This window comes from Trachurus trachurus (genome assembly GCF_905171665.1).
Source record: "Trachurus trachurus genome assembly, chromosome: 3".
Taxonomy (NCBI): Eukaryota; Metazoa; Chordata; class Actinopteri; order Carangiformes; family Carangidae; genus Trachurus; species Trachurus trachurus.
The window spans coordinates 35,721,450-35,735,760 of NC_139893.1; the positions used below are offsets into that span (position 1 = coordinate 35,721,450).

Sequence of the window (14,311 nt, forward strand, 5' to 3'; positions counted from 1 at the left end):
TCACCAACCAGAATGAACCTGTCCAATATAGCCATTGTGGTTATTACAATGGCTATAAACACAATTGTTGGCAAATTAAAATTTGAGGCAATAGAAAGCATCATAATATTGTCTTCAGGAAAGGTACTACCGCATTAATATACATTCAACACATAATGAAGACTCAGAGTTCTGAGTGTAGTAGAAAGCCTTTATTCAAGCATGGCTGACACCCACATGTTTCAGCAGGAGTTTTCTTTGGGGCGTGACACGTAGGTGTCAGCTGAGAACTCTGTGCTTTGGATTTCCTTTGGTTCCTTTTGATTTAGCTCATGCCTCTAACCCTCAGCTCTAAACTAACTTTCCTCTCTTTGTAAATGTGAATATCTGAACGATTTTATCTCACTATGTATGTTATTATAGCACTGCAGCTCTCTGTCTCCGAAATCCTAGAGCACGACGTTGATGGTTGTTAGACAGACACCATCAGTATCAAAACGTCACATTTTATTGATTCGGAGCTTTTGTCTACATGCATAGCAGAGGCTCCGAGGCATATGTGCTCAATTTCTGTGTGCATGATATTGTGGTATACTGAAACAAAGAGTGTGTGCGTCTCTGGCTTCATTTTGTTGTGCAGTGAGCCTTGTATGTTGCCTGCTCGTCTTGTTTGTCCATTTTAAATCACAGCTTTTTATGTTGTGAGTCATTTTGTTTTAATTTTCTTTCTTTCTTTTCAGCAGTTTTAGTGACTAGCACTGTGTTACTGGGTGTCTCTTGCATATACTATGCTGTTTTTGCAGTGATCCACATCAAGTCCTTTATCTTGTGTTACTCCAGGGAACCATAATGAGCCTTTTTCACAGCAGACATTTTGAATCATTGTACCAGGAAAAGTTGTTGTTGTTGAAAATAATGTTAAAAAACTGATGCAAAATTCTAGGACAATGAAACTAGACCAGCTACGTGAAATTCCAGCTATCACCATTATTTACTCCTGTGCTTTTTGTACTGTCAAAATGTCTTCTGTGCAAAAGATCTCTCCACATTATTTCAAGGGACTGGCTGAGGATGGCGGGTGTTGGATGCTGCTCAGATTGAAAAACCCTTTGAGGTGAATTTTTGATATGTAAAATAAAGCTGCCAGCTGACTAAATTGTCTCTAGACATGTCATGGCAGCAGCTGAACTGATTTTCATCAGGTCATGATGAGGTGAGTGTCTCACAGTAGAAAGGGTCTATGGAATTGTATAAGGTGCATGATCAAAGATGGTTAAGTTGGTCAACTGAAACGAATGGCTGCTAAGATGATGGGGGCCGATGATTTTCAGCCGAGTCATTTGCATATCAGAAGTATAGAGGATGAATATGTGAGAACTATTGCTACTGGCCAGAACTCTCAGGAATCAGGATGCCTTTGAACATTGCAGTGGTCGTGTAGAGGTGTGTTCATGGTCTGCAATCTTAAGATGAGGGGCCAGTACAGGAGTAAAACATGAACAATTCATCTCCAAGTGCACATACACACTGCAAAGTGAAAACTGAAAAAGGGGTGCAGTGCTCACTGCTTAAAGTTCACATTAATTATTGCTTCAGAGTGCCAGAATGGCATGCAGGGGAAATATTTATTTTTATTTCTGAGTATTTCAAAAGAATATCTTTTCATGTGACGATACCAACAGTTTTAGGTTTTAAGAGATTTGGGATTAAATAGGTATTACATTACAATAAAAGCTTACAACCTGCTTGGGCTGAGAACTGGATGAATGCAGCGTATATCATGTGCACAAGAGCTACTTATAGACGGACAGATTCAAATGGGAAGCCTAATGCAGACAGCGGATGGTTTTTTTTTCTGTTGCATTAACTACAGTTGGTGGTGATGTTTAGGTAGAGTACTCTCTGTCATGACCATTCATCTACAGCAAAACCTGTCAGACTGAAAACTACCCAGCATGAATGCATGCCAGAGCTTTTGGTATCTCACTCAATATGTTGAAGCACTCTTAGGCTAAAGCTTGGATTTATTGTCCAAATAACATACAGTATAGATCCCTTAAAGTAAATCCATGGACCTCCACTTCGCAACACCTTGAGATTTTCAAAAGCCAATACTAATACTACTAATACTATTTTGGCTAATTCTTGTACACTCTATGATATGGATGCTTAAACACCACAAATGGATTTCTAGTATTCATAAATCTTAACCTGTAGCTTCTCCAATTACTTGGCACTTTTACCAGTATAATCAATGTAAAAAAAAAAAAAAAAAATGTACCAATATAATCTTTCGAATATTCTGAACCTGTGGTCATATTTGTTTCCTCTGTGGCAACTTTCTCAAGCTTAAAAAACTCTAATGTGGGTCCCCGAGTGGCGCAGTAGATTGAGCAGGCTCCCCATGTGTAGAGGCTGCAGTCCTCGCTGCAGGTGGCCCCGGTTTGAATCCCGCATTGGGCGGCCCTTTCCTGCATGTCATTCCCCCTCTCTCTGTCTCCCCATTTCCCGTCTCTCTCAACTGTACTAGCTAATAAAGGCATGAAAAAGACAAAAAAATATATACCTAAAAAAAACCTCAGTGAAAAATGCTTAGTGTAATATGCTGGACTCAATTTGTTTCTGAACACTTTTCAACACCTAATATTCTGGAATATGAGGCATGATGTGTTTTAAGTGCGTCTGTAGTAATTTAGCTGCCACTTTGGAAATTAAAAGTATCCCTGGCAGGGGATTTTGTTTTGAAGCAGGCAGTTAGAGAGCTACAGTTTGTTTATTATATTGTGTTTTATGGAGACGTTTTTTTTTTTTTTTTGCATGAAACCCCCAAAACAAGCTTCTGTGCTTTTGCTTGTCCTCCACAATGATCACTATAATTACCTGGAATAGTCTAATCTCTCTTGACACAGTCTCCCTCCACAGTAAGTATGGGTGTGGGTATCTTCTGTGCAGTATCTTCTCAGGCAAAAGCCCCTGTCTTTTTTGGCTGAGAGCCGTTCTAGCTGGAGGATACTGCTGTCGAAAAAAGGAGTTCAATGACCTCATGCAGGTGTGTTTTATGCATCTCGACGGGAGTGCTTCCCATGCACTGAACCATTTTGTCCTTCTCTAAGCATTTGATCCAGGCATAGTGGATCATCAGATCATGCAGTTTCCTTCTGAGGTTTGCAGGGGTTGTTACCTTTATCTTTGGCTTCCATGGAGGATTTGTTTTCATGGGATTTCTCATATCTAACTGCTTACTCTTCTGGAGGATGTAGATTAGCTGGCGACCTTCCTGCAACGCAGTTCTAAAGTGTTTATGTTCACCCACCAAGTGTTTATTGCAATAGAAATATTATCGCGGGTCATTCTATATTTGTAATGAATACTGTTGACATGTTCCTGCATTTTCCAGATCTGAATGTATTAGACATTTGGCTTCCAACCAAATATTTCCACCATACTAGTCATGATGCAGTGAATTTCAGGCCATATATAAATACATTGTTATTTCCTAGGAATGAAGTGACCTGAGGTGCAATATTTTGAGTTGATGAATAAATGATTCACCAAAAAGCATAGAAAATGTTTGCTGTTTCCGTATCACACATTACAGATTCTGTCCCCTAAACGAATTTCTAGATATTCTGAAAGACTTGTCCACAAACATTTCCCCTTCTGTGCAACTCAAAGTTTTCTTGTTTGTTTGCTTTTTGACTTCTAAATGTTTGCTTTAAATTTGTCAGCTGAGCTCAAACACACCAGCGGAAGCAATCTCCATCCCTTAAATCCTATACATATTTACTCTGTTACTTTGCAGCCCCCTCTTTGTTTCATCCTCAATGTTTTCAAACAGTCGCAGAATAATCATTTTCCAGCTTTTTGGAATATGTTTGTCACCAAACAAACTGTGCAAAAGAAGAATGCTGACTAAAATAATGAATACTGAGGTGAGAAGTAGACTGTGAACTGTCATTATGACTCAAAACATGTGGCTTGTTCAGGAGAAGGTATGATTAGAATTGAGTTTTGTAATGCAACTTTGCCACCAAAGACCTGTGAGCACTCACATGGAAAGGCTTGAGAGAAAACAACAAGAGACTCTGATGTAATTTAATCAGAATCACACACTGCCACAAAGGTGGGTCATTTTATCGAATCCCAATAAGAAGCATTTGTCAGCGATAAAGGAGAAAAAATAGACAAATCACTTGTGCCTGAACTGCAAATGCATCAATCAAAACAAAAAGCTGAACGATTCAATATATCAAGAGGACCACTCTCAGCGCTTAAGCGGCGCTGATGATTCATGACAGCGGTCACAAGTTGAGACTATCCAACAGGAAAATGATAGATAAACAGAGAGTGCACTTTACAGAGGACTGACAAATAGTGTTAATTGGCTTTGCAACTGATGACAGAGCGTTGCATTTTCAACCACGATTTGGTTACTTGAGAGCCAAAGTCATTTTTCATGGACTACTTGCAATATTTTGTCTGCCACCCCTATGTAGAATTGATATAATAATCACTTGTTTCAGTTCTTCTGTAGATGTAAATATCCCAGCAGCACTATCAACATTACACCGTACAACTAAAGTACACACCAATGACTTAAAAACAACCGATGGGCATGTAAGCACTGATGCATATCGCTCATTTGTCTGCTGCTTGCAGACATTCAGTGACCCATTAGCGGTGCACACCTCTCCTTTCAGTTTTGCCCTGTATCAAACCACACAGCGTCATAAGAGAGGAGATGGAGAGATGCGAGGCAGCGAGAGACGTAATGGTGAGCCAGGATGTGTCTCTGGGAGAGCGGCCGCGACAGGGTGAGAGGTCTGTGGTGAAAAGGGGAGAAGGGGAGCAAAGATTGGCTCACCCCTATTCTTCTCCTGCACAATACTATCAAAAGAGAAATGGAATGAATCAGGGTGGGGACAAAGAATAGCTATATGAAGCAATGGATCAAAGGCTAAAATGGCACTTCTTATCTGTTGAAAGAAGACAATACTGTAAAATGCCACAGTAAACAAATAAAGACTACTTCACACTGTATAATTTTAAAAAAGAGAGAGAATTTGCCAAATAACCTTAATTAGAACAGTCCAATACTCATATGTTATATACAGTATATATAATGTTATATATAACATATGAGTATGTTATATATAACATATGAGTATTGGACTGTTCTAATTAAGGTTATTTGGCAAATTCTCTCTCTTTTTTTTAAATTTCAGCTCAAGGTCAGAACAAAGTGGTGAAACACTGAGTAGATGTAGGCTGTAAGGCCAGATTACACAGATAGTACCCCCCACACTTACTACACTCTGAATCATAAATCATGCATGGTACTCTGGTAACAAAATCACCATTGCATTTGCATTTTCATGTTTTCAATTAGCAATGACATTAATGAGCCTCATCCTATTTCATATTCCTGACTTGACAATATAAAAATTATTTTCTTTGTCAAACAGATAAACAAGTCAACTGTTTTCAGCATTGAGGAGCTCAGTGTCATTTCATTTCACTCTGAGGTTTAGCATCTTTTACAAAGGATTCAAAAATATGAGATTTTTGTGCACTGCATTTTTTTTTTTTTTTACTAACATTTCACCTCTCATTGGAAAGAAAGAATCTTGATATGCATTTGTAAATTCGCATAATTAGTGAGAGACAGAAAGGAGTGGGAAGAAGCTAATGGAAGACACTTTCGTTCTGACAGCGTGCTTTTTTACAACGCTGCATATACACAGTACTAACGCCCAACATGTCTGACACATGCAGCCAACAGAAATTAACTGTTCTGGAGGATGCGGAAATAGAAGCAGCAATTACTGTTCGTTTGGAACTACTCAGGCCACAATCCAAGCTGCTTCAGCCCTGTGACTTTAATTTACAGAGAGTGATGTGTAATTTGTGTTGGTGCAATAAAAGCAGAATCATTCTAATCTTCCCTCTCACGTTTAATAGTTTTCTTTTTAAGATACATCAGTGTGTGGTAGACAGCCAGAGAAAGGATTTACACCAATAATGTCAAGCACTCTTGTGGTGAATGAGTTACAGAAAAAAAAATCCATTGTCTGTTCAGCTCCCACATATGAACACAACATGATGGATATTTGGACAGAGACTCATTATGGAACCCAGTTTTGTGATATTTATTGTTTAATTATTTAATGGAGATTTAGAATTTAATTTCCCAGTTGTATAGTAATATAGACACTATCATATATAGTAAAGTTCATTATACGCTTTTGTCTTCAGATAAAAATGTATGAGTAAAAGCATTAATTAAATTCACATGTTGACATGGTGTAAACATAACAGCGGTGGGGCCAGCCCTCTCAGTGAAAACAATCCATGCCATCATTTCTCTTACTTTCCACGAGGCTCCTCTAAGAGCGTGTCCCGCAGATAAAGCTGTGACTTAAATCGCATGATTGATGTGAGAAGTAGAGCTTGAAGGTTTTAGCAAGTTAAAGTGCCCCTGAGTCAAAATCAAATAGGGGTTTAAAGTCCTCTGACAATCTCCCTCTCTCCATTTATCACAACTTGGCAGCAATCTCTGTTTTATATCACTGCAAGGTCAACAGCTCAGCAGTGGCATGGGATGTGTTAAGTTTGCAAATGTTTTGGGAATCCATTTGAAAATGTACAATGGCATTTTTTGGCTCCCAATTAAGGCTGATTTGTACGTGCACGGACAATGTGTCACTGACACTGACAGTAATTGTCTTCAGCATTCTCAGAAGTCAGAGGAACAGAAGGGTTGGTTATATCGGGAGACCATACCCTTTATCGATTGGCTGATTTCATTTGTTCCAAGGAAAGTGAAGAGAAAGTGAAATTTCATTCAACAAAAGGGGAAAGGCAGTGCTTACCTTTGAGAAGCCAAATTGTGATTTCAACTGACTGACTTATGAAAGCTAATTTGTTATAAAGTAATGAAAATTGATTTTACAATGGTTTTAGCATTTAATAATTCAACTCATTCTGTAAAAGCCCAAATGTCCCCACAACTTGGAAAGAGTCATTAACATCAGAGGACTAATAGCTCATCAACAATGGGTCATTGAGCTTTTATGACGCAGTATCTGAAGGAATCACAGGAAACTGTTTCAATCTTGTTACACAAACACAGTATATTTTCTAGAAAAGCATTTTAGGAGATGACATATTTGGACAACCTTATCTACCCCTATTTGTTGCAAATGTGATAAAGGGCTGAATAGAATACTGCTGAATTTATCTCTTTGGAAACCAGTGATAAATATTTTAACAACTCCTTTCTTTTTCTGTGAGTAACATGAAAAATTACTGTTGTTGCCAACTGTTGGTAAAGCCTTTCCACTTTACCAACCCCTCTTTTTTCATGTCTTCACAGGTAAGCAGTAGGATGGTGTCTGGGGAGGCAGGAGGGCACAGCTACTTGGTGGCATGCTGGCAGCCCATCCTGATCCTCATGCTGGGCACCGTCCTTTCTGGCTCCACCACCGGTTGCCCGTCCCGATGCGACTGCAACGCTCAGGAGCGTTCAGTCGTATGCCACCGTCGGAGACTGGCTACACTTCCGGAGGGCATCCCGACCGAAACAAGGTTGTTGGACCTCAGCAAGAACCGGCTGAAAAATCTTGGACCTGAAGAGTTCATTAATTACCCACAGCTGGAGGAGCTGCAGCTCAATGAAAATACAATTTCAACCATTGAGCCTGGGGCTTTTGGCAACCTTATGAACCTTCGAACTCTAGGTTTGAGGAACAACCAGCTGAAGCTCATTCAGCTCGGGGTGTTCACTGGCCTGACCAACCTCACCCAGCTGGATATTAGTGAGAACAAAATTGTCATTCTGCTCGACTACATGTTCCAGGAGCTGTACAACCTGAGGGGTCTGGAGGTTGGTGACAATGACCTAGTATTCATCTCACCCCGATCATTTCATGGTCTCAGCAACCTTGAAAGTCTCAACATTGAGGGATGCAATCTGGCTTCAGTTCCCACCGATGCCCTTAGCCATCTGCATAACCTGCTGTCACTTCGATTACGTTATCTCAACGTCACTGTCATAAGGGATTACTCCTTTAAGAGGTTGTATCGGCTCAGAGTGCTGGAGATTTCTCACATGCCTGCCCTGGATACCATGACCCCAAAATGTTTGTTTGGACTCAACCTCACATCACTGTCCGTTACAAACTGCAATCTTACCATCATCCCCTACCAAGCCATCAGTCACCTGAGATATCTTCGGTTCCTGAACCTGTCCTTCAACCCCATTCATACAGTGGAAGGAAACCAGCTGTTCAATCTGCAGAAGCTGCAGGCTTTTCATTTGGCTGGAGGAAGATTGGCCACCATTGAGCCCTACTCTTTCCGAGGACTCAACCACCTCCGTGTACTCAATGTATCCAGCAACAGCTTGAACACCCTGGAAGAGTCTGTCTTTCACTCTGTGGGAAACCTGGAGACCTTGGCTTTATACGACAACCCACTGGCATGCGACTGTCGATTGCTTTGGGTCTTTCGCCGGCGGTGGAGGCTCAACTTTAACAAGCAACAGCCCATGTGCGCTTCACCTGAAGTTGTGCAAGGCAAAGAGTTCAAGGATTTCCCAGACATCCTCCCCTCTGACTATTTCGTCTGCCAGAAATCCAAGATCTTGGATTATAAAGTTCAAGAAAGCCATGTCGATGAAGGGACTACAGTTTCCTTCGCTTGCCAAGCTGAGGGTGATCCGGTTCCTGTCATAATGTGGCAATCCCCCAAGAAGGAATACATCACCACCAAAACTATGGGGTCAAGGCTCTCTGTGTCTCCTGACGGCACATTGGAGGTGCGTTACGCCCAAATCCAGGACAACGGCACCTACATATGTATTGCAAGCAATGCAGCAGGCAACGACACCAAAGCTGCCCACCTTTTTGTGCATAGCTACTCCCCCAATTGGCCCCACCAACCAAACAAGACATTTGCCTTCATTTCAAACCAGCCCAGCGACGAAGGTGCTAATGTGACCCGGGCCTCAGTCCCATTTCCCTTTGATGTAAAGACACTTATCATTGCAACCACCATGGGATTTATCTCTTTCCTCGGAGTTGTTCTCTTCTGTCTTGTAATATTATTCCTCTGGAGTAGAGGGAAAGACAATACTAAGTCAAGTATAGAGGTTGAATATGTGCCACGTAAAGAAGAAACAGAGGAGGCCAGTCCAACTGAGCCACCCATACAATTCAACATGAAAATCATGTGAATCTCAACAGGAGGTCGTGTGCGCTCATGAACTACAGTCAAGATGCATACTTTCCTCGCTTCTGATATGTACTCAGTTTATGAGCGATAGAAATCGCACAGCAGCAAACGCATCTTGACACTATACCCTAGACTTTTTTTTTTTTTTTTTTTTTACTTCAGGGACTGAAACTTCAAAGCAAATGTTGAATTTAAAATCTTACAATTTCTGTAAATTTGTATTGGCAATACACAATCAGTATGTTAACATGCACTCAATGGCCCTTTTACTGTACTGTGTGCAACCAAATTAAGACAGGTGGGTTACTGTATAGACAACTGTAAAGACTATCCTGTACATTATATCTATCAGCACAAAATAAGTGAAAGGTCTTGGTAGAATTTCCCTTTTTAATTTACATTTTTTGTTTAGCTTGAATGGATATACAAAGCACAAAAACCCACTATTAGAAACCAACTTGACAGCAGTTTCCCATTTATTTTCTTAACTATGACAAGCAATTGACATAAACACACTTTCCAGAATTCGTTATGGAGATACAGTTACTGTATAATCTTAAAAATGAGTTTCAAAGACTTCAATAATATTTTTTTTGAATAAAGTAATAAAGGTGAAAGAAGTTGTGCCATTTTAAGAGTTGTGATGTTACCAGGAGATATAATTTTAAATAAGACACATTTTTGGATCTCAATTCTCTGAAATGTAAATTTTAGTATTAAGGATCATTAGAGGAGTAAGTGTACCTCACCACCCGTCGTGTGCCAGTAAACATCGGCCTTTAACTATTTTCATCATTAAATCTTATTTTAATGTTTTCTCTGCTCATTTTGGCACTGTGGTCTGAGAGAAACCATGTCCAAATATATCAAACTGTAGCCTTTATCTCCTCTAGCTGTCACATACAATTTCAATTTTACTGAGTCTATTGGTTTTAATGATGAGAATATTTCCTTAAAATTTGACTCGTACCAGATTAAGTGTGCATGTTAACACACTGAATAAGATACATAAGCCAGTCCTGCAGTATGTGCTCCCTTTCGCTAACAAAGGAAGTTTGTCATTAAATGTGTTGACTTGTTCAGCTATACATATTTTTTCTGTATTTTATTCTTTCCTTGTACATTACGCTATATGGCACAATAGTAATGCTTTTAATGGCTGTGGGTTTTGAACATATTACAATCTAAAGAGCAGATACAATATTCAGTAAACATCGTTTTAATGTGGCTAAACCAAAAGAGAGTATCACCGCTTTGCAGTGTGTATAAAAGTACCTTTGAAACCCCAAGAATTTATCATCAAGTCTAACGGGAGTTAATTTGTTTACTCATTTGGCAGCTCAATAAGTGAGAGCACACTGCCCAAGTCCTGAGGTTATAATGTCGCCGGTGCATCTCAGAAATGGTGATATTATTAATTTATTGCCTTAAGCAACCAATTTTCCAGATTTCAGCTAAGCAATACCCAATATTTATGTGTAAAATGGAGTTTTATGCCTCATAAGGATTTTATGTTGTCTAATTAATTTCACAGTCAAAATCTGCTCTGAAGATAATGTGTTCATTAACTCCTACAATACTTGTTTGAAAGGGATGGGCAGATGGAAATTCTATTAAAATAAGTAACATTTTATACTATGGGTGCTTATTTTATGCAAATCTACTATGAAAAAAAAGAAGAGTGACTACACATTTTCATCTCCCAGGGAGATGACCTACCTGCTGCAAGTAACACAGATCTTACTGCTTGGACACAAGAGTAAATCACACTTGAAATACCACTTATTCCCTTACCTGCAATCTTTGATTGTCGGTTGCATACTTGACAATTTGCACATAAAATCATATTACATTCAGACCTGGTGGCCATCTTATTATAGCATACACATGTCCAACCTACAGTAAGTACTTGTAAGATAATATGAGATCATTTTGATCAGGGTGTACTAATGGAACACGTCTTTCATCAATCCAAGCGGCCTACTGTAGCATGCTTATATGATTACAGTATGTGATTTTACAATTTTCCACTAGGCCTATATGTAGCTGGGCAAATGTGCACCTGTAGATCCAAAGGAGTGCTGGGGAAGAATTAAGTTTCAAAGAGTTAACCTGGGACCACAGATCATCAAAAAAATAATTCTGAATGCTAAGCACGGTAAGTCTGTTCTCTGTCATAAGTGCTGCTAAATGGCCGGCTGTAGAGGCAACAGATGGTCAAAACATAAACATGTCATTTAACTGTCACTGGGGATGGATCATTACCCTAAAAGTCTAAGGTCATTCAGATGCCCGGTCACACAGTAAGTGTCAGTCTGATCAAAAACAGAAGGTCGTCATCAGAGAGTAAATTGGTCTGTAGCCTAACTGTTTTCTTTTGTTTTTTATTACATGAAATAAACATGGCATCATGTGAAATTGTAAGACAACTTTATAGAAATTATGAAAGTGATACAAGAACAATTATTTGGTCAGCTGCTTGGTTTGTTTTATTTATTAAAAAAATATTGATAATATTGCTCCGACATTGATAACAGTGCCAGACTGTTGTGCAAATGACTCCAGGAGGAGTGTCTGTAAGAACTCAGTTAGGCCTACAAGTTACTGCCAATGGCTACTGAATAACTTCCACTGCATCATGCTCTACATATATTTATAAACCATACAGTAGGTGTTGACTAGCCGCACTGTATATATATCTCGTTACCTCAACAACATGGCTGTATTGTTAAAATTACAGCATTCCTACAGTTCATTACTTGTGACTCTTTAATCCAGTACACCATTTACACATATAGGTTTCAGTGCTTTCCACCCGAGTGCTGGTTTTATTTCGAATGGACTGACAACAAAACTGCCCATCTATTCTGATTTATGAGAGCTGTATTCCACTCACACCCACACTTTGAAACAGTGTTTAAAATAATAACATTGTATTTATATCTCAATTTCAAGCCGGAGGAACTTTCAGGCCATACTTTATAGAATTACAGCTGCACTCTGGTTCATAAAAAAGACCAGCAGTAAGCAGCCATGCATTGCTGAGCCAAGTAATCACTGAAATTTTAAAATCAATTCTGTAATGAAACCCGTGTGGAGATGCAGAGAAGAAGAGGCTGATAGGGATGAATGAAGTCTGTTTATTCTTTATAAATAATAAGAAACTAATTGGTAGCAGAATTATGCACAAAATGGAGCTAAGACACAACTTCCTGAGGACTAAAAACAGCAAATATATATTTTAAACATTTAAAGAAAAAAGAAAGAAAGCATTCTTAAGGAAAAAACATTCTACTCCATCTATTCAATATTCGACCATTTATTAAGTAATGCCCTAGTTTAATATTTGAGTCATAACATCCTGAATTCATTGGGACCAACTTGATGTACAGTTTTATTGCTGTGAAACCAATTTGTATTCTGGCCATAAAGAAGGGCAACACTTATGTAAAAAAGAAAAATGTGGAATATTTGCCCTACAGCTTGTAGAAGATGAGATTAAGATTAATAACGCAGCAGAGAAATAACCATAGGGGAGGAAACCGAAAGTATTTCACAAGTTAATAATGAAGCACAAGGCATTTTTCCCTGACATATTAGACAGAGGCGAAATTGAGGGGTTATTAGCTGTTAACAAAGCCCTCAATACAAAATCTATTCAAAAGAGTGTACCTCTGGTACCACTACTAGAACAGATCAAGCACTAAAGATATATTTTTGATCTATAATCCAAAAGATCATATTAGATCACTTGTCGTCACATAATTTGTATCAAATACAGATAGAATCTATATATGGTTTAATACATATTCATTGACACCTACCACATGTGTCTCCATTACTAAGATAAGAAATCCAATTTGCATCTGTTCATGCTAGATCTGCTTAGTAAATCTGGGTCATAACACACTCCAGTGAAGGCAGAGCAGGTAATGCACCTAAACGTGTTTGCCAACAGCTGAAGGAGTCAAAAGAAGTCTTCAAGTACCTTATGTTTCTGGATAACTTGTGGTGTGAGCAATTTAACTACTGGCTATGACCACTACTGAACTACAAAAATACTATGACTCACGTGGAGCACCATCAACAGAATCTTGTTCTGTCTGCACAGCCATAGGCATTTGAAACCACTGCATATCCTCTCCGCATCATGATGAAAAACATTTGCACATAGATGAATACTCTCAGTCTTTGTGTAATTTAGTGTCAGACAGTATCACCTGCCATTATTACAAGGCCATGGCCCTGCAAGCGGCTTCTTCCACACACCAGCAATTGATGCAATTTCTAGTGCGTAAAGTCAAGACAGAGAGACAGCAGACTAGAAACCTATACACACACACAGACACACACACATACGAACATCTATAAGATGCCTTTTTTTCATACATACCCAGCAACAAGCACATATGTCATCTTTACGGAAAAGCAGAAGCTTTTTCCCACAACTTTTAAGTTAACTGACATCACCATCAATAACTGTCTAGGGTGAAAACGCTAGAGACAGAAGTAGGTCACACAACTTAGTGAAACAATGGCAGGTTAATGGAAGTTCTTCTGAGCCTGAAGCATCAGGGGTTTTTGCAACACATCACCATAAAGAGTGGAATATCGATTGGATGGTTACCAAGACAAGAGACATCTTTTTTTCTTTTTCTTTTCTTTTTTTGTCTGAGAGGACACAATGACCTTGAACATTTTTTTCTGTTGTTACAATGTCTAAAAAGCTAGAGTGGTGTGGCACTTCATTATGCTTTACAAGGGCTCTGTTGCATCCATGAGGAGACACTCGCTCCATCACTCTCACTCTCTTTACCCGATAAGGTAATTGGATGTGCAGCTAATGTAAACAGAGGGAATGCTTGACAAGAGAGCAGTTGACCTGCCTCCAACTCCCTGCAGCTCTTCAGCATATGTTACCTTCACAGCAAGTAACTCAAAACAAACGATTTACGATATATCTCAAAATGTTGCCGTCTATTGTCTTTCTCACAATGCTCTGAGAAAAAAAACAAAAAAAAACAGCAGTGCTATCTTACAAAATATCTTGGATTTTAAAGATGTGCTTGTACACAAACCTGTAGTAAACATTATTGTT

The 14,311-nt window shown here is 39.1% G+C and overlaps 1 protein-coding gene across 1 annotated transcript; it reads left to right on the plus strand.

Annotated features, from left to right (window-relative positions):
• Positions 1-7,342: 7,342 nt before the first annotated feature.
• On the plus strand, positions 7,343-9,214 carry lingo1b (leucine rich repeat and Ig domain containing 1b; the record flags this gene model as incomplete). Its single annotated transcript, XM_083998596.1, has 1 exon — positions 7,343-9,214. The coding sequence occupies one exon, from the start codon at positions 7,343-7,345 to the stop codon at positions 9,212-9,214; it is 1,872 nt and encodes a 623-aa protein (XP_083854722.1).
• Positions 9,215-14,311: the final 5,097 nt, after the last annotated feature.